At 39.5% G+C, this 21,802-nt stretch overlaps 1 protein-coding gene across 1 annotated transcript in view; it reads right to left on the bottom strand.

Annotated features, from left to right (window-relative positions):
- Positions 1–21,802, bottom strand: part of Upf2 (UPF2 regulator of nonsense mediated mRNA decay) — a 90,849-nt gene that overhangs the window by 65,932 nt on the left and 3,115 nt on the right. The window contains 3 exon segments of the mRNA XM_032885264.1: positions 4,064–4,258; positions 9,119–9,279; positions 20,864–21,643. Of these exon segments, the coding sequence (XP_032741155.1) occupies positions 4,064–4,258; positions 9,119–9,279; positions 20,864–21,643 (1,136 nt within the window).

Genomic DNA, 21,802 nt, shown 5'->3' with positions numbered 1-21,802 from the left:
GAATGAACGTCTGTGCACCACTTGTGTGCCCAGTACCTGCAGAGACACCCAGAAGTCGGTGTCAGATCCCACAGACCTGGAGTTATAGATGGTTATGTGCTGCTACGTGGGTGCTGGCAATCAAACCTAGGTTCTGGAAAAACAGCCAGTGCTCTTTACCACTGAGATATGTCTCTAGTCCCCTTCCTTTTATTTTTTATATTTACTATATCCTTTCCTGGGTTATGCAGGCAGTAACAATGAAATATGAATTGATATAAAAAAACAATTTAGTAGCAATATACTAAATAAATAAGAAAAGACTAAATGCAGAAAAGACCAATCGGGAAATTGGTAAGAGGAAACAATTGAACTTAACCAAAAAAATCAAACCAAACCACAGAACCAAATATTCAACAAAATTGGCAACAATGTTGATATCTGTAGCAGTAGAGTGATAGGTAAATATGCATTCATCATATTAGCTTCTCTTTTCTCCTTGAGATTTTAAAAAATCTATTTGTGTGTGAGAGTGTGAGTGTGAGTGAGTGAGTGAGTGAGTGTGTGTGGGGGTGGGGTAGGGGGGAGACTCATGCAGGAAGACTATTACAGGTTCAAGTTCAGTCTGGGATACATAAATTCTAGGCCATCCTGGGCTATAGAAAGAAACCCTGTCTTAAAAATAAACAAAATTTAAGGACTCAAGGTCAACAATGTATACTTATGTCCCCACATACAAAATTAATAAAAATTCTTTAAATGTGTACTTAAACCACCTAAAATATTACCAGTTCCGTGGCTCATAGCCTCCAGTTTCTGTAATGAAGGAAAAACGGTTTTATATCATGATACTCGATGCCATCCCATAGCTGTAAGAAAGGAACTCTTGCTTTGTCTAAAGCTCACTCACTCTCTTTCAGCAACTATTTGAAGTCCTGTTCAGCTACATATTGTTCTAAACACCAGAGATACAACTTGATTAATATAAACAAAAAAGCTGCTTCCCAAATGAAGCATGTATTTACTCCTTATGTTTACTAATAACTCGTTATCAGAAATGGCTTGGCAGGAAAAGGCCCTTGCTACCAAACCAACCCCGTCTTGATCCCTGGAGCCGACACACTGGAAAGAAGAGAACTGACTCCTGAAAGTAGTCCCTGACTCCCACATGTGTGAGCACATGTGCATACATATAAGAAAAAATATATCTTTTTATTTTACAAAAAACATCTTCTGCACAGGGTTATAGCTCAGTGGTAAAGCACTTACCTAGCATGCTCAGCCCCTGGTTAAAAAAACCAACAAAATGTTCCTGATTACCTACTACACATTCACAACTACGATAAGCTGCTGAATGCTGAGAAAAAGAAAAGCCTTAAAATGTCTCCTATATTAGAGAAAGTTCCTATATTCCATATATTCCTGTACGTCTCCTATATTTACAGGAAGTTAAACTAATATTCATGAAGAAGTCAAGTCGGGGACATATTATTAGTAATGTTTGAGAAGCACAGGCAAGACAGATTAACATTTAGGATAGAGAATTAAAGGTATTAACACACATGATGACACGGTAAGTCTCAGAGAATTATGCAGTGTTTTAGAGATAACAATAACAATTTTAAACTGAATTCCAAACTCAGGTAAAACCATTAAATCTATCACTGGGATGCCCATTATATTTAAGAGGTAGAGAGAGGCAGATCTCTGAGTTCTAGGTCAGCTGGAGTCACACAGAGAAATCCATTCTCACAGGAAAATAAAATAAGAACGTCATTGGGCACCATGGTGTCCCTCTAATCCCAGCACTCCAGAGGCAGAAGCAAGCAGTTTTCTTCAAGTTTAAGGTCATACATAGAGAGTTCAAAGACAGCCAAGAATACTAAGCGAGATCCTATCCGACACAAACAGAAAAATCCAGTAACAAAACAAAAAGGGAAAGCGGAATGTCAATAGCAAGGAGGCTGCAGACACGGCTAAGCAGTTACGCTCGAGCACCTGCCTTCCTTCCAGAGGCCACAGGTTCAGTTCCCAGAACCCACACGGCAGCTCAGAGCTGCATCTAAGTCCACTTTCAGGGCATCCAATTCCTTCTCTTGGTCTCCTCAGGACCTGCACACACATGGTACATTTAAATACATATAGGCAACACTCATACATAAAATAAAAATAAATCTTAAAGATAAGTTAGTAAGGAGATTAAAATAATCTTAAGAAGGTACAGAAAAGAGTGACAGCTAAACCAACAGCCAGGTAGGCGTACAAACACAGGATAGTAGTGCAGATCGGAGGAGGAGCACAGACAGATGTGAAAAACAAGGGTTAGCAGCACCAGCACCTCCTGCTCTACTACTAGTTTCAGACCTTCAGATTTTTCTCAGCTAACTCATAGAGGCCTGGCTAGAACTAGCCTTGTGAAAAAATGATGCAGACAGATAGCAGTACAAAACCTATGCTTTGTGGAGAAACTCCTGTCTTAAGACGTCACGAGACTTCATTGTAAGATACTAAAAAATAGGGGCTGGAGAGATGGCTCAGCGGTTAAGAGCACCCGACTGCTCTTCCAGAGGTCATGAGTTCAATTCCCAGCAACCACATGGTGGCTCACAACCATCTGTAATGGGATCCGATGCCCTCTTCTGGTGTGTCTGAAGACAGTGACAGTGTACTCACATAGATAAAATAAATAAAATCTTTAAAAAAAAAAAAAAGATACTAAAAAATAAACACCTTCCACCAATTCAAACTAATGCGAATATACTGGCTCTAGTAAAAGTGTGTTCCCTAGCTAGGAAGACAGTTGGGTGTAGTGAGGGTTTGGGTTTCCTTAAAACGCAGTTATGTCATATGAATGTGCTTTTGTTTTAATCCCAGGTATGGGTATGGGGCTGCTTCAGGTTGTCCACAGGAGCTGACTGACTCGTGCTCTAGGAGGACTTTATTTTTGCCAGCTGCAGAGAGTTTATGTTTGGGAGTCTGGAGAGGCTACAAATGGGCAAGTCCAAGAGGGCCTGGGGTGGCGGCTGCTCCCCCTCTGCTGGTTCCTACTGCTGCATTTGCCGTTGTTGGATTGTTACTTGCTGGACTTCTGGATTGCCGTTTGGAGAAACCTGATGCCCCTAACTAGCAGGAAGTAGTCTAATGAGGTCTATGCCCCTTTCCCCTCTACCCTTCAGTCTCTCCTACCTACTGTTGGGAGGCTGGAAGGGGTTGGGGTAGGGTATGGGTTGGAAGAGAGGTAGATAACATAACTCAGTAAAGTGGCCCAAAAAGTATGCCAAAAGCTCAGAGGGTAGGAGCATGTGTAGAAGAATAAGTTCTAGGCTGGAGAGATGGCTCAGTGGTTAAAAGCACTAACTGCTCTTCCAGAGGTCCTGAGTTCAAATCCCAGTAACCACATGGTGGCTCACAACCACCTGTAATGGGATCTGATGCCCTCTTCTGGTGTCTGAAGACATAGACAGTGTACTCACATACATAAAATAAATAAAACTTAATGAAAGGAAGAAGTAGTTCTAATCCCCAGCATCCACGTAGAAAGCACAGATTTGGTCACTGAAACCAGTACCACCAGCACCAAGAAGTGTGTAGGAGACACAGAATGACAGGGAACAGAGGCATGAGGGCGTGGTATGCAAATTGACAGCTTAGCTCCAGACTCAGAGAATGGCATGGACTGTAGGGAAGACAGGGAAAGTCCTCTCTGACTTCCACATGTGGGGTGGGCCTGTACAGCTACATGTGTGTGCCCACCAAGCAAAACAGGCAACCGTTGCCCTTTAACACACTGATCCTCACTATTCTTTCATTCATTTAATCTAATGCTCACAGTGCCAGTCCTTTTCAAGCACGTACCATTCTGAAGCGCATTTCTACCACACAAATGGCAACTGTTCCCTTGAGAATTTATCTTCTTATTGCCCTGCAAGCCTGACAACCAAGTTTGATCCTTGGAATCCAGATAAAGATAGAAAAAGAGAACTGACTCTGTAAAGTTGTCCTCTGATGTGCATGCACTGCCCCCAACCCCTGGCCCACAATAAATTAATTATAATTATTATTATCATTTTAAAAAGTAATTTACCTTTGGAATCATCTTTGCTAGAATCTTTGTTCTGACTTTTTTCATTGTCTTTAAACAAGATGGCTGGAACAAATGCTTTCAAATCGATGAGGTTTTCATAAAAATTCCGAGCGTCTTCGTCTTCCCATATGCCACCTTCTAAGTCATATTCTCCAGGTTTGCCAGGTGTAAATATATCGATTCCAGGTCCATGCTCTACAATAAACCATGAGCAGAGAACAAGTCAGAAGTGGTAAACATAGCACTTCACGTTTTATTTTTAGTTTTGTGCCTATTAAATCTCCATGTTTCAAGTGACTAGATTTTCTTCAATCAGCAAGCACTTAAGACTATACACGATTATCTTTTTGTATTCTGTTTTCCTTTGAGACAGGGTTTCTCTATGTAGCCCTGACTTCCCTGGAACTCATTCTGTAGACAGGCTAGTCTTGAACTTAAGAGATCCACCTGCCTTGGCATCTTGAGTGCTGAATTAAAGGCTAGAGTCACCATGCTTGGCCTTTCTAAAAACACTTATTTATTTATTCCTCTGTGTGTGTGTGTGTGTGTGTGTGTGTGTGTGTGTGTGTGTGTGTTCACGTGCACACCAAACCAGGGACCTTTGGAAGAGCAGTAGTGCTCTTAACCACTAAACCATCTTTCCACCCAGTAATCATCTTTTTAATTATTATAATTACACACACGTGTGTGTGCACACATGTATGCTACAAAATTTTGTGCTGGAGGTCAGACAACAATTTTCAAGAGTCAGCTCTCTCCTACCAACAGTGTGGATTTGGGGAATCAAACACAGGTTACGAGGCTTGTGAGCCAAGTACTTTTACCTACCTCACATGCCCAATTACATTGATTTTAGTTTGGAGCTAAGTACAGGAAGAATAAAGCTGTAGATGGGCTCATGATTCAGATGTAGGAGTTTATTAGTTTGTTAGTTTATTTAGTTTTAAATTCTGAGCTTACTACTCTATGGTTATATGTCAGGGGAGAGTGAGGAGGGAAAATGGAGACATAGTTCTCCATTCTCTAAGAGTTGATACTGGGAGGGAGACTAGGGAGCTTATCGACACAGTGCTGACCTCGCATGTCCCAGGGCCTGAGTTCTCTCCTCAGTACCTCTAGACCCCAGGGGAAAGAAGAATTTGCTACATGGGTCTAATCCTCAGAACAAACACATGGAGAAGTGGGAAGAGAAAGCCAACTTCACAGAGCTGTCCTCTGGTCTCCACATGCGCACCACGGCACTTACAAGCTCTTCACACACGCACACAGGAGTAAATAAATACTACGATTAATCATGTGGATTAAAATTAATCCCACAGGTTAATTATTCACTAAAGTCATTTAGGGAAAAAACAGCAAAACAATATAAAACACTGGCTCTTTAATTATTCTGCATTCCTTGTAAATAATGTATTCTAACAGAGCCTTACTAGGGCATAAACCCATACACCAAAAAGGAAAACATTGACAGTTTCCCAAGTTCTACAAAAAAAAAAACACAAGCAAAACCAGAAATTAAACAAACTAGACAATACCTATAACACTAACAAAAAGTTATTTATAAGATAATTTTATTTATGATATATTTCATTAAAAATCTGATCTACTATACACATAGTATATGTTTCATACATGGGTTTTGGTCCTGATTCCTTAAGCAAAGCTCCCTAAAACTCTTGCAATTTCCTGCATTACATGCTTTTTTATTCAACGTTCATCTTATTTAAGGTTATACTAAGGTAAGTTAGAGTGGGGTACTTAGCTTCAGGACATGTCCAGTCACCAGGAAAATCAAATTAGTACTCACAGACCTTAAGATGGACAGGACAGAGATTAGCTTTAAAAAATTCTGCAACAGGAAGGTCGAAAAGTATGAGGAAATCCTATCTAGTGAAACCCTATCTTCAAAACAAAACAGAACAAAATGCTCTGGAATAGGGACAGTTGATCAGCTTCAAATACTTACTTCTCTATACAGGAAGGGTTGGTTACTCACCGACAGTACATAGGACAGTGTCCTTGGTTGTATATCTGTATCTTTTATAGTTTTTCATTATAATCTGATAAGTTTACAATATTTTCCCCGAGTTCTATGAGCCATTTTAGTTAATTACCTCATCGCATGAGGCACCCACAGAAACCCTGCTCTTTATGGCTTAACAGATAGAACAGGGGCCAGACCTGCAGTGGCATCTTGGGTGGGGACGACTGCCCGATTATCATAGATAACAATTAAAGGTGTCCTAATCCTTTAGTGGGAAGGGCATTTTGAGACAAGGTCTTTCTACAAAGCTCTGGCTGCCTAGAACTCAATATGTAGACCATGCTGGCCTTGAACCAATAGAGATCTGCCTGCCTCTGCCTCCCAAGAGCTGGGATTAAGGCAAAGCACCACCAAATCCAGCCAGAACCTAGTTCTTTATTTGTGAGAGTTAACACTAATTCTAGGGAGTTTCAGAAATGAAGTTTAAGATACACAAATATCAGAGAATTGGCCAGGATGAGAAAAATGGCCCATACCTGGCAACAGCAATGCTTTGTGGGAGAATACAGAAAAGTGTGTGTGTGTGTGTGTGTGTGTGTGTGTGTGTGTGTGTGTGTGTGTGTGTGTGTATTTCAGAAAAGTTCAATACACTAATATAAGACAAAAGCTGATAATGCCCAAGCAGATAAATAAAAAAGAGTAACAACAACAAAAAAAACCAAAAACTCTTTCAGTGATGGGGTAGGTGAGACAGGGTTTCTCTGTGTAGCCCTGGATGTCCTGGAACTTGCTCTGTAGACCAGGCTGGCCTTGAACTCTGAAATCCACCTGCCTCTGCCTTATAAGTGCTGGGATTAAAGGGAAACACCACCACTGCCCAGCCTATTTTTTTTTTTTAATCCTGAAATATGAGCAAGTATTTCACACATATAAAAATACTAGGCTAGCAAGCAATCATTTTTTAAAAATTTAACTTCTTGCCTGCATAGACGGCTCAGCAGTTGGAGAGCACGGGCTGTTCTAGGACTCCAGCACCCACATGGCACCTTACAGCTGTCTATAATTCTAGTTCCAAGGGCTCCAGCACCCTCCTCTAGCCTTTGAGAGCACCAAATAAATAAATAAAACAAAATAATAAAATAATTATAATATAATAATATAAAAAGAAATACATTCTGTGGGCTGGAGAGATAATTAAGCTGTTAATGAATATGCATGGCTATCATAGAGGATGAAGAGTCTGGGTCCCAGCACTCACATGGGTGGCTCATAACTGCCTGAAATTTCAGCTCAAGGAGATCTGACATCCACTTCTGGCCTCTGTGGGGATTGCGAGCATGTACACAAACTCATAAACACATTATTAAAGCTAAACATTCTAGACCAATAAATAAAAATATATAGGCTAGCAAGAAGTAAGTAGAGGTGTCTGTCATCAAGTGAGTTTAGTCTTGGAACCCATTTGGCGGGAAGGAGAGAACTGATTAACAGAAGCTAGCCCCTGACACCTGACACACACACACACACACACACACACACACACACACACACACTCACACACACTCACAATTAAGTAAATAAATGCAAAAAAGTACAGAAATATTAGAACTGCAATATTGGATTCACTTTCTTATTACACATCTGACAGAACAAATCTCTAACCCCAAATGCTGTTTACACCAAGTCCTCATTGGACACCATCTGAGGATAACTCTAAGAAAAGAATTTGAAGAAACTCATAGTATGAAAGGAGCAATTCTCTAACTGCACGGCCTTGTCCATTCAAGGATGAGTTTCAAGTAGTAGTTGAAAATTATTAGATTGTAATTCCTAAACTTAAAAAAAATTTGAAGTTATTTATAAAGATTAAATTTTTATTAATGTGAACTTAACAGGCCTTAGAGTAAGTGCTTTTGTTTCTTTTCTCTCTTTAATTCTGAGCTGGCTGGGAAGACAGTACTCGCCACACAAACCTCAGGACTCCAGTTCAAACACCCAGCACTCGCATCAGTTTAGTGTAATGGCACACATCCACGACCCCCTACTTGGGGGATAAAGACAGGTGGGTCCCTAGGACCTGCTGGTCAGGGTCTGACCAGTCAAGAAACCGTCTTTAAAAACTGAGGCACCTGGACGTGGCAGTACATGGCTTTAACCTAAGTGCTCAGGAGGCAGAGGAGGTGGATTTCTGATTCTAAGCCCACCCAGGGCTATAATTTTTTTAATATTTATGTCTATTAAAAATTTTTAATATTTAATATTTTTGCCTGCGTGTGTGTATGTGCAACATGTGCATGTGTAGTGCCTGAGTAGGTCAGAAGAGGCCTTTGGATCTTGTGGAACTGACGTTAAGGATGGCTGTGAACCACCATGTGGGTGCAAGCCTTCTTCAAGAACAACAAGTGTTCTTAACTCCTAAGCCAACTCTTTGACCCCTCTCAAGACCCTGTCAGAATGTGACAGAGAGACAAAGACAGAAAGAAAAACCAAGACAGAGAGGAAAAAGAGAGACAACTCGGAGGGAGGAGAGGAAAAGGGAAGGAAGAAAGGAAGGAGAGAAGAAAGGAAGGAAGGAAAAAGAAGGAAGGAAGGAAGAAATCTCTGGCCCCAACACACACACACACACACACACACACACACACACACACACACACACACAGGTAGAAACTGAGGAAGTTCTGGCCTCAACACACACACACACACACACACACACACACACACACACACACACACACACACACACACACACACACAGGTAGAAACTGAGGAAGTCCCTTGACATTTATCTCTGAACGCCATATACATGTACACACATAGTCCATGTACATTCCTTATGTACATGTACACAATACACCACAAAAATACATTTACTCATACATACAAAAAGCTGGTTTAAAAAATGATGACAAGGTATATCATGCGTTGCTGAGAGGGCTGAGTGGGAAAAGATTGCTGCCAAGTTTGATTACCTGAGTTCAATCTCAAGAACCCAAACAGTTAAAGCAGAGAACTGACTGACTCCACAAAGTTGTACACAGACACACATGAATGAGGACTGGGTTATAGCTTACCTTCTGGTGTTGGTTTGTCCTGAGGAAGATCTGGCATATTTTCATCCAAAAGGTCGGCTAAGGATTGAGAATTTGCCAGCAGCTTCTGGTAAGACATGGCGAACTCTTCATACTGTTTATGCCTGTCCTCACTTAGCTCGCCTTTAGAGTGCAGAATACGCCTATAAATAATGAGGAAAGCATCTGGTAAGCTTGTCAAAGCAGGCATGATCATGGGAAACAGTCCATAAAATTTTATCTTACACAGAAATTTAACAATGTTCCTTACTAACTTATTTTCAAATCTCATGTTTGCTCTGGATCTGCCTTAAAATTAAAACACATACAACAACAAAATCACCCAATTAAGCTTATTCAAAGATGATGAAATATACATTCAAAATCACCATAATATTTAACTTTACAAAATAACAAAAGATTATTTATTACTTTGTTTAAGAATAGAACCCTCTAACATACAGCTAATCAAATATTTACTCCATGCAGTGATTACTAACTGGTTTTCGAAAGCAACAAGTTGTGAAAAGAATCAGTTATCCTTAAACTTCAACAACGACTTGATAAGAAAATATATTTAAAATTTACTGTAAAATAATTATTTTGTTAAACTATGCTTTCCTAAGACATACTACTAGCCAAAATACACATCACAAGTCAGTTTCTAAACATAACAGGCTTTAAGAGATTCAAAGGTAGAATATCATCCATGAACTTCTGTGATTTAATCAAATTACTATCTGTGAAAATCCATTTCTCTAACACAGTCAGTCTTCAGTTTACAGTACTATTAATCCAATGGAAAAACAGTAATGATCAGCCCGCCTACTCAAGGCTTTCATGGGGAAGTCCAAGGACATAATTCTTCCTACCTCACAAAAGTACCGTAAATTACTCTTGATTACTAATGTAAAACTACTAGGAAATAACCAAAATGTGTAAAGTTAAAATCCCTACTGCATTAGCACAGGCAGCTAAGACCCTCACAAGAGGATGCAATCTGCTCTCACTAACAGGGATCTGGTAGTACAACCAATACTTAGAAACAATGCCATACACAGAAAGGAGGATCTGTAGCACGGCTGAAATTGGGTCTCCCGTAGCCCAGGCTGCTCTCAAGCTCACTTGTGTTGCCAAGGCTGGCCTTTGGCTTCATAATCCTCCTGTCTCCACCCCAACTTTCAGCAAAAGTTTCCAAAAAACAACTATGAATTTTAAATTAAAACAATTCCAAAAGTAATATTTAGAAGTTTAATGCTGGGCATCTGAGCATTCTCCATAAACTAAATCCGGTCTGGTTTTCTGGGTGTTATCTTCTTACAGAGACCGTGTGAGCAGGGCGTGACTGTGGGAGAACTCTCTAGTCTCCACAGCCCCGGATTCCCATCACAGGAGCAGTAAAACACAACAGGAGGAAGGGGAAGGAGAAAAATAATTTACTATCAGATATGCTTAAAATTTTAAAGTTTTTCACTCACTTTACAACTTAAAAATATTATTAGCAACTTCTAATATAACAGTATAACCATATTTGCCTAGGCTAAAAGTATTTTTCTATAAAGACCAAAACTATTAAGTTTTCCCTGTTATTTACTTAAAAGTAATGTGATAAGCAAAAAAGTTTCTCCTAACATATATGCAGACATAACACCCATATACATGAAATATATAAACAAAAAAGATTCTTTCACCAAGTTTAGAGATTTTAAAACTTAAAACAAGAATATGTATATTCATGAAAGAAACTAACATTACTATGAACTTATCAGGACATTTAGTCAGTCCTAAGAAAATTCAGGAAAAATTTAAACAAAACAAGTAATTCAAAGAAATACTGCCCCCAAATGATTCTAATTTTAAAATATTCAGTGGGCTGCCAAATTGGATCAGCTAATACACTTGCCATCAAGCCTGACAGCCAGCTTCTATCTCTGGAACATACACACACACACACTACACACACACTACACACACACACACATATATATATGTGTGTGTGTGTGTGTGTATAGTGTGTATGTATATATATATTTATATATATGTATATATACCCCTATATATACATGTATACAATATATACATACACATCTATATATACATCCATACAATACATATATAAATGTAAATTTTACATTTTAAGTAAGAACAATATATAAATTATTGCCAAAGGTGCTAAGAACTGAAGAGTTTATTCTAAAGACAACTCTAAGCTGGAAGTTGGTAGTACACGCCTTTAATCCCAGCACTCAGAAGGTAGGGGCAAGCAGATCTCAAGTTCAAGGCCAGTCTAGTCTACAGCGTTCCAGAACAGCCAGGGCTACACGGAATAACCCTATCTTGAAAAAACAAAAACAAAACAGCAAAAAGAGGGGGCTGGAGAGAGATGGTTCAGGGGTTATGAGCACTATCTGCTGTTCCAAAGGTCCTGAGTTCAACTCCCAGCAACCACATGGTGGCTCACAACCATCTGTAATGAGATCTGATGCCTTCTTCTGGCATGCAGGATCACATACAGGCAGAATGTGTACATAATAGATAAATAAAATAGATAAAATAAACTTTAATTAAAAAAGAAAAGAAAGATGATTCTGTTAGGGGATAATAATTTCAGTATAGCTAATGAATATTTCCATGCACCACTGAGGTCAGCAGGAAGTACTTGCCCCAAAGCCTGATGACCTAAGTTCTGTCCTAGGAATCACGTGGTGAAAGAAGAAAATCAACTTCCAAAAGTTGTCTTCTGATCACACACACACCATAGAACACCTGTGCCCACACACACAAATGTAACAAATGTAACATGATTACAGTGTTACAACAACAACAAAACAAACAAACAAACAAACAAAACAGGGTAGGGGAAGCCTAGAACAAACTTAGAAATGTATTTCTCTTACAAGGTCTAACTTCTTGGTCATCTGAGGAGCAAATTTTCAGTCCATTGAAATATACAATTCTAAGAATTTCTGGCACATAAGCAGTACAGTGTTAACTATTTTACCACGACTGAAAACAGAATTACTTCAGGATTGACTTCAAGTTCAAGTACTTGCTTGGGACTAGATTCAAATCAATGATTAAATTTAATTCAATGCATCTAGGGCCTAGTTCCTCTCCAGTTCCTCTGAGATCAAATTAAAACTTTAAAACTGGGGCTAACCAAGTACATATGTGGTGAAGATACACACACACAAGCAAGGCATCCATGCATATGAAATAAAACAAAAGCTGGAACTGGAGAGACGTCTTGATAGTTAGCTCTTCTGGAAGAGTTGAGTTAGACCCCAGCACCTACATAGGGGCTCACAAGAGTCTGTACTTACAGTGCAAAGGACTCTAACACCTCTGGGGGCACCATGAATATATGTGGTAAACAGACAAACATGGAGGCAAAAATACACTTAAATAAAAATAAATATATCTTAAAAAAAAAAAAAGCTTTAAACCTTCACAGATAGCCCTTAACCCTCCCTCAAATCTTATTTCTGCTTTTTGTTGCTGTTTTGTTTTCAAAAAACGAGGTCTCAGTGGTAGACCACTTGTCTAACCCTTGTGAGGTCCTACGTTCAACTCCTACTCTAGAAGGAAGGGAGGAAGGGAGAAAGAGAAGGAAAGGAGGAGGGAGGGAAGGAGAGGCCAGCTGGCCTTCAACTCAATGTACTACCCAGATGGTATGGAACAAGCAATCCTCCTGCCTCTGGATTCTGAATATTATGGATTAGAGGCATACACCACCAACCCCAAGACCATGATCACATTCTTTAGCAACACTAATTCATCTAGTTGCTTAAAAAATATGTATTTAGGTTAAAAATTCAGTAAAAGACCTCTTAGGAAAATAGAAACTGAGATTTTGACTTGTTTTCTAACTAAATCATACATGGAGAACTCAATTTAGTAAACAGGACAGGATACCAACAGTGGAATTTCAGGTTCTGTTACAAACAGATCCCAAAGTGGTATCTAATTTGATCACTATCTAACACATGCTTACTAAACAGCTCATGGGATCTACAGCACACACTAAGACTATGATGATTTTAGCAACAGAAATCAGTCATCAAAAGTATCGGGTGGAAGTGGAGTTCTGACTCTAGCTTTGTCAAGGCCCTGGGTTCAGTCTCCATTAGAGATTAAATTAAAAAAACAAAATGAAAATCAAAACCTCACCCTTTTTTCCCACACATTGTTGGGAACAGAACTCAGGGCTTCATGCATGATAGGCAAGCACTGACCTTGAGCTCTCTCTACCCCTCACCCAAATTACTTATATAAGCAAAACCACAGTAATGATAATCGTTTTGTATCCAATCTTCTTAGAAACACATCTACTAGCAAAGCTGAAGTGACAGCATTTTTCTGAAACCACTGTTAATCAGAGGGCAGTAAACGTTTTCTGTAAAGAATCAGGAAATCAACTTTCTAGGTTTTCCAGACCCCAGGATCTTTACTGAAACTGCTCAATGCTACTGCCGCAAACACTAACGGCCAGGCAGTATGGAGATGCATGGGTTTACTATGCTAAGTAAAACTACTCACAACAGTGAAACGTCATCATCATGTAACTGTCACATGTCACTAAGCTTTCCATCACCTTTTACATATTTTTACTGTCTGAAAACCATTGTTACACTAGGCACTAAAAAACTTGTTAATGACCTGCTCAGGCCAGTGAGCCACAGTGTGTCAATGACTGGAATTAGTCAAATCAATTAATCATCACTATTAAATGTTTATTAACTACCTTGGTCCCTCACCATGACTGCGCCAAGGCTGAGGTAGTAGTACCCTCTCACAGATGTAGAAAGTAATGAGAGAAAACCGGTCCCAAGTCGTATTATAACAAAAATGTGTAAAAAAGATTTCTTGCTGCTCACACCATTAATTCCAACACTGGAGAGGCAAAGGAGGGCAGATCACCATACGTGCAAGGACAGCCAGGGCTATAGAAAGAAGACCCTGTTTCAAAGATCAAAAGCTTTTATTCTCCAGGTGTTGGTGGTGTACACCTTTGGTCCCCAGCACTCAGAAGGCAGAGGCAGGATGACCTCTGAGTTCAAAGCCAGAGTCTACAGAGTGAATGCCAGAGACAGCCAGAGCTACACAGAGAAATCTTGTCTCCAACAAACAAACAAAAGCAAAACCAAAACCAGCATGAAACATCACCATTTAGAAACATCCTAAGTGTTCTCACACTCACAGAGCTCGGAGTACTGCAGCCTCCAGAGCGCTGGGACTGAAGGCATGGGCCATCACACTCACTGAAGGGGTTTTTTATGTTACTATTACGACACTGACAAGCATCCACTCATTAATGCCTCACATTAAAAGGTATGCTTTTTCTTTCCCATCTTTTCACTCCTATGATTTGATTTTTGTTATTCCCTCTTATTTTACTTATATCTATTCTTATTTGCTCTATATTGCCTTACAAATAAATTTCTAAAGCAAGCAAAGCTGAGGTAGGAATATCAGAGAAAAACGCTGGCTGGTGTTTAAAACATTTAACATATCAATTTTCAAAACAATGATTTGCTCAGAGGTTTTCGGAAAGATCAAACAGGCAATACATTAAGTAATAAACATTTTTCTAAAAGCATTACAGTAGTGCCAGATGCAGTGCACACACGATTCACAACAGCCCCACGTTTACATGAGAAGAAGAGCACTACTATGATCTCCACTGGAAGGTCAGGGATACTGACGCACAGGTGTGTGAGGTAACTTGCCCAAGGATACACAGTAAATGACACGTCTGCAGTGTGAACCCAATTACCCTGGTTCTGGAGTCTGCATTATTAAAACGTAGACTATGGCTGCCTCTAAAATCAAAATTAATCTGTTTTGTACATGATATTGGAATTACAAACTCTCTTAAGTATACACTCCAAAATCAAGGTGCTATTTTAAATTCTCTTTTTAACCAAAACTGTAACCAGGATTCCTCTGGCTTGCAGTGGAGTTGGTAAGGATTGAGTGGCCAGTCAGAAGGTTTACAGCGAGCAGTAGGGACAGTAATGGATGCTGTACAGCTGTGAGGGGTACAGCACCGAGAAAGGGAACTTCATTGTCACTGGCTCTTCAAATTGCTTTGGGCAAGTCCTCAAATTCCTTTATCAGTCACCTTCAAAAAGCAGGTATTTCCTTTAGGGTTATTGTGAAGACATCAGTAAGATTATACATGGAATTCATGTATATGAGAAAAAAGTACTAAAACTATTATAAAGAAGTAAAAAGCTTCAATGCCATATATTTTGATCTATGAAACTGCGGTCAAGATGCAAAATAAATTAATTTTTAAAAATCTCAGCAAATATACAAACATCCTTTTAAAGTTTGATCTTACATAATCACAGAAAATAAGACACATAAAATCTTGAAAATATGGTCGTGACTAAATCCAAGAAAAAAAAATACTGGGTTTTACCTCCGATTTGCTCCCAACTTGTCAAATCATTACAGAAGTAAGTCATAAAATTACATTAAATTTCCTTACAATTTAAATCTCATTTAAATTTGGTTATGTTTATCTTAGGAAAAGACACCAGTGTGTACAATGTAACTATTAAAATATTTATTCATTATTATGTGAAATTCATAGTAAACTAAGAGGAAGTAACAACACAGGGGTCTTATAACACTATTAAAGTTTGCTTAAGGAGAAAATTCAGGGAGGCAATATCTTTTTTTTTTTTTTTTTTTTTTTTTTTTTAGGTTTTTCATGACAGGGTTTCTCTGTGTATCCCTGACTGACCTGGAACTAGCTCTGTAGACCAGGCTGGTTTGGAACTCAGAGACACATCTCCCTCTGCCTCCTAAGTTCTGGGAATAAAGGCATTGACCATCACTGCCAAGACACATATAACCTTGAATATACGGTAGTGAGGCAATCTCTTAATGATGTGTAAATATTACCAACTGATCAACCTGTAAGAATAGGTAAAGCATACCTGAAGGAAATAAAAATAAAAGCAATTTAAACTTAAGTAAATTTTAAATCAGTATATTTAAGTTTCAACATTAGTCAAACTAATAGTACTTCTCAGATTCTTTTAAGCTAACAGTGTATTTTGAAATTAAAAATCTTTGCTTTTACCAACCTTAAAAACTCTTGGTTTTGTCCAGATTTTCAGTTATGTCAATGACAATTATACATCCAGTGGGTGGACTGGTTTGGGAGAGACTTCTGTTTCAGACTGTGATGATTTATCAGAGGTCTCTTGGTTTTAGTATGTTGTAGTTCTATTTCACAGAACTGTAGTTCTGATTTCAGAGGATCATGTAATAATAGGTGAGAGAAAGGAGAATGTTTGCATTCTATTTACAACTTTTACTAAACTTTAAAATCAAATTGCTATTGCCAACAATTTGGGCAGTCAGGAAAGGACTAATTTAAAAGGTGTGAAAAACAACACTTGCTACTCTTTCCGTCAATCACCAGTGTGGGGAGAGATGAAGACACTTTAGAGCAGTGGTTCTCAACCTTCCCAATGCTGCAACCTTTTAATACAGCTCTCCATGTTGTGGTGACCCCAATCATAAAATTACTTTCATTGTTATTTCAGAACTGTAATTTTCCTACTGTTATGAACTGTCATGTTAAACATCTGTGTTTTCTGATGGCTTTAGGCAACCCCACACACACTGCTTTAGGTGTTGGTGGTAGAAGTGTTAGCCCAGCAAGCATAAGCCCTGGCCTTTGTCACAGCACAAAGAAAAAAATCATTTTTTTTTTCTTTTCTTTTTTTCGGAGCTGGGGACCGAACCCAGGGCCTTGCACTTGCTAGACAAGCGCTCTACCACTGAGCTAAACCCCCAACCCCGAAAAAAATCATTTTAAGAACTGAGAATTGATTACTTCAATATTTGAATATATTACTTTAGTCTACTCAAAGAAAATCTTAACTATGACATTATATTGACTAATCAATTAAATGTTAAAAAACTAGTAAAGATCTCTATTAACAAAATGATCCCTAAACACACAGAAGGCAATATTTACCAAACATATAAAGCTACTGTCACATACTAATCTTAAAATTTATACATGCTGTAACTTCCCAGAGCTACTTAAGATCATGTAAGTAAAATGTATAATAAACATGATTTTTTAAAGTAAAAAAAAATTATAATTCAAATTTTTCAAAGTTCATCTTACCTAAAAAGCATCGCTAGTCAAAACTATAAATTCTTCAGGGGCTTAGAAGCATAATGAAGCATAGACTATAGGCCCAAGTATGAGTAAAGAATAGTTACAAACTCACTACCACTCACTCGGTTACTCACTCCAGTGTCTTTAAGGAAACAGCAGAACTTACTGTACTATTATTTGTTTTATTTTGTTTTTGAGACAGGGTCTCTGTATAGCCCAGGCTGTCCTAGAACTGACTCTGTAAACTAGGTTGGCTTTGAACTCAAAGAGATTTGCATGCCTCTGCCCAGAGCTGGCATGGAGCTCAGCCAAGAAAGCACCAGAAATTCTGAGTCAGTCTATGTCTAAAACTGCTGGGCAGAGCTGGGCCTGGGGGCACACCTGATTTCAATACTTGGGAGGCTGAAATCAAGAGGACCATGAGCAGGAGGCCAGCATAGGTTACACAATAAGACTCAAAAAGACAGGGCTAGAGAAATGGCTCAGCGGTTAAAAGCACTGGCTGTTCAAAGGTCCTGAGTTCAATTCCCAGCAACCACATGGTGGCTCACAACCATCTGTAATGGGATCCAATGCCCTCTTCTGGTGTGTCTGAAGACAGCTACAGTGTACTCATAACATAAAAGAATAAATAAATAAATAAAACTCAAAAAGACAACAACAACAACAAAATTGGCTGAATGGAATTTAAAGTATAGTCTTTAATGCACACAGAATAAGATTTCACCAGCTCTAAGGATAGTGCTTTCTAACACATTCAACAGCAAATGACTATGTGCATTTATGATTCCTAGACTGAAAATAGTGCTCTTGATTTTCCTAAGACACAAAGGGCATAAAATTTTTTAATTATGTGTGAGACTAAAGTCTCGGGTCACTTATTACTCAGTTTTCTACGCTATCACATCTAAGAGAAATCTTATTGGAGAAACTACTGCCCGTGTTTCACATTTGAAAATAACTACTGGGTCGTGTCTTTAAAGAAGATACTTTTCAAAACTGATGACTTCAGAAGTAAATTGTAATAAGGTACTTTCGGAAGAAAGGAATTAACCAAAAGAGACTGTGTTAATCCATTATCTTTCCTCAGCTGGGTTATCTGCATCTTCACTACCAAGCTGATGAGCAACTCAAAGTATCTTGAACTCAAAATAAGTTACTAAGCCAGGTGTCAAATATCCTCTATTAAGATTTTCACATCTGAATTACTGCATCAGTAAGCAGACAAAATATGCTACAACAAATGTCAACATCAATCTACACTGGAAGTAAACTCTTAAAACCATAGAGTAACAGTTCTGTTACTGCTGGGGGGTGGTGCACACATCTTTAACCCCAGCACTTAGGAAGCGGTGGCAGAACAGCCGGTCTACAGTGAGCTCCAGTGAGCTCCAGGACAGCCAGGGCTACACAGTAAAGCTGTCTTAAACAACTGCTGCCACCCCCATCACTGCTGCCACCACCCCAGCTAAAAACAAAAACAAAAGAATCCACCCAGCTCCGGGAGCAAAGCTGCTAAGTTTCTGAAGAAAGGCCACAGAGATAAAAGAGCAGAAGATGCCTACCCAAACTGTGGGCGCACCATTTACTGCCTTTAATCTCAGCTGGCAGAGGCAGGAGGATCTCTTTGAGTTTGAGGCCAACTTGTTCTGATCTTCAGAGCAAGTTGTAGGACAGCCATGGCTGTCTTGAAAAACAAAAGAACCCATTTACTTACCTGAGCACTTAATAACACACACAAGATCACTGTTAAAATAGCATGTCCAGACCATCTAAATAAGCCTGAGTTAAGCCAACAGTGGGATGCCACCTCAAAAAAATAGAGAGCCGAGAAGCATGCACTCAGGGCAAAACTTACTGCACTAGTTCAAAATGAACAAAGTACCTTAACAGTAAGTAGTTCGTTTGAACCAGGCAGTAGTATGCCCTTAGTCCGAGTGCCTAGAGGAGGTGGTGAGAGGGTCTGTGTGTTCAAAGCCAGTCTGGTCTACACAGCAGCCACGGCTACCCCGTCTCAAACAAACAAAAATAGAGCAATGCATTTGAGAATCAGGCTTCAATGTAAATAGTACTGACAAAAAGACAAAAGACAAATGACAAGACAGCTAAATAAGCTATAGCAATCCTGGTCAGAGAAGACAAATCAGAACCAAATGTCCTAAGGGCAGTGAGTGTATGGAAAGCATTGGAAGACAGTTATCCTGAAAAGAGAAAGCATCTGGCAGTCAGCAAGTCTGCAAGAGAAGTCACAGGGATCAGACAGGTGTGTCTCACAGCTATAGTAAATCACTATAGCTCCTCTACTAAGATGCTCTAAGGCTAGGAGTCAATACAGAAACTCTAAAGTAGACAATAGAACCCATCAACTGTTGTTTACAAGGTCAGTTGTGATGTATCAGGTAAACTATAAAGGGACAGGTGAATGAAAATGACAAAGTCTTATGCAAATCATAGTTAAGGAGATTTAAATATATGAAAATTAGTATTCACAACCATAGACGAGAATAGCAATTCCATTTCTATTTTACTTTTTCCTTTGAGATGTGATTTCACTGTTGCCCAGAGAGTATACTTCTCAGCTGAGTGACCTTTGGTCCCCAGGACTGAGCATCTGCATGACCCTGTACAATATACACTACAGTGACACACTCCTTCTTTCTGGCTAAATCAATCACCATCCAGGGCTAACTGTTCACACCAGTCCTCCCCCAGTGCATGCTCATGAGGACAGGAAAAGGTATGCCTCTCCCATCAATGGCCCATCAAGAAAAGTTCTAAACTCCTAAGCCTGTAATTTTCTCAGTGAAATAAAACTGCTATTAGTCCCTTCTGTATACCCCAGACCCCAACAAATCAACACCCTCATTAAAGTCAGCCCAAGACCCATGAACTGCTGATCCTGATGTGTCCTCGGTGCAGTAACGACACAGTCTTCTGACAGTAGAATCTGGTTTCTAGTGGGGCCTTTTCACCAGTGACCACAGCGACAGCACGGTACTCCTTTAAAACTGGGAACAGGAGCCCTCAGGAAGATGACTCCTGTCAGTACACTTTAAAACTTATCCAAGGGGGAAAAAAACAAAAAACATATCCAAGGACACTTTTCATGCTATCTTTGAGCTACTTCTCAGAAATGTGATCTAAAACACCACTGCTAAGGAATGACTCACTCTCTTCACAAGAACAAGTAGCAGCAGTGACATCAACAACTTAAACTCCAAAGCAATGGAAGCAAGGCAGTTAGGAAGAGCACAGACAAGAGCGCAGGAAAACAGTGGCAGCCCAGGTCAAGGGGCAGAGACAGAAGAGCGACTCCTCGACATTCATGAGGATCTTACAGCACAGGAAGAAAACAGCAACAAAGCAAGAATCACCTCCTCCTTATTGGGTGGTTAGAGATTTAGACTCTCTAAACCTAGTGTAGAGTCACATTTAAGCATGAGACGGAAGGCTGCTACGCTGTTGAATGTCCCTGGAACACTAAGACATCGCCTGTGAGGAGCCCTTCTCCATAAGCTCTCAGTGGATGGAGACTTTAAACACCTAAGCACGAGCTCCACAATAAACTCTCAACTCTGAGAACATTGGAAAATCACCTGTTTTGCCTCTCAGTATTCTGAAGCTCCCTGTGGTCCCTTTTCAGGTGTTTGGTCAGAGACGTAAAGTACTCTTTTAAAAGATTCTGGAAAGGCTGCTGCTTCTCTGGGCTAATTATCTCACTAGGAGGAAAGTTCAAATTAAACTTCTCTGCAGCACTCTTTACTTTCCTCGGTACAAGTCCAGCAATATCATCTCCACAATGACGACAGAAACTGATCACCACAGACACATGAGTGTGGGATTCTCGATCAGCATTAATAATACTTTTTAGCTGTTCATAGATTAAGGAAAGACCTTCCTTGTCAGTGAAGATTCCCACTATTGTCAATTCTGCAATGAAACGCAAGTCAGTTCTTAGCTTGGTAATGTTGGGCGTTTTCTCCTCTTTCCTTGCTTCAAAATGTTTTTTCCACACCTGAAGAAGTGAGGGTGCAAAGTCAGCGTACCGCTGGTGAAAGAGAGAGCAGAGGTGCACGGCACAGTTCACGTCAGAGATTTTTAATTTTGCTTCCACAATGGAAGCTACGGCTTCTGCAATATATTTGCTTAAATTCAGGCCATTAAAATCATGAGACAAGGAGTCTCTCTGTTGTTCTGTAATTGTTTTTAGTTTCTTGACAAAAGCAGTATTTTTCTTTAAGCTCGAATCTAGGCGGCTAAAGAAATTTTCCTCTGGTCGGTTGTCTGGAGCATTTTGGTTTTTGCTACGGAGTTCCTTTCGTAATTGATGGCGTTCCCACGCCTCCTGATGAAGCTGAAGAGATTCTTCTTTCTCTCTATGAAAAAGACAAAAGAAAAATAAGCATATACATTTTGAAGCATCATTTATAAATCACTTAAAGTCAGTGAAAATGTACACTCTAAGTATAGAATACAAGAACAAGAGGAGCAAGAGGCCCTCCACTGCCTTGCCGCCTTGGGATCCTGCAGACCCT

The sequence above is a fragment of the Rattus rattus genome, chromosome 14 (assembly GCF_011064425.1).
Source record: "Rattus rattus isolate New Zealand chromosome 14, Rrattus_CSIRO_v1, whole genome shotgun sequence".
In the NCBI taxonomy this organism is placed as follows: Eukaryota; Metazoa; Chordata; class Mammalia; order Rodentia; family Muridae; genus Rattus; species Rattus rattus.
Note: the sequence above shows the minus strand (reverse complement) of the source record. Positions and strands in the feature narration are given on the sequence as shown.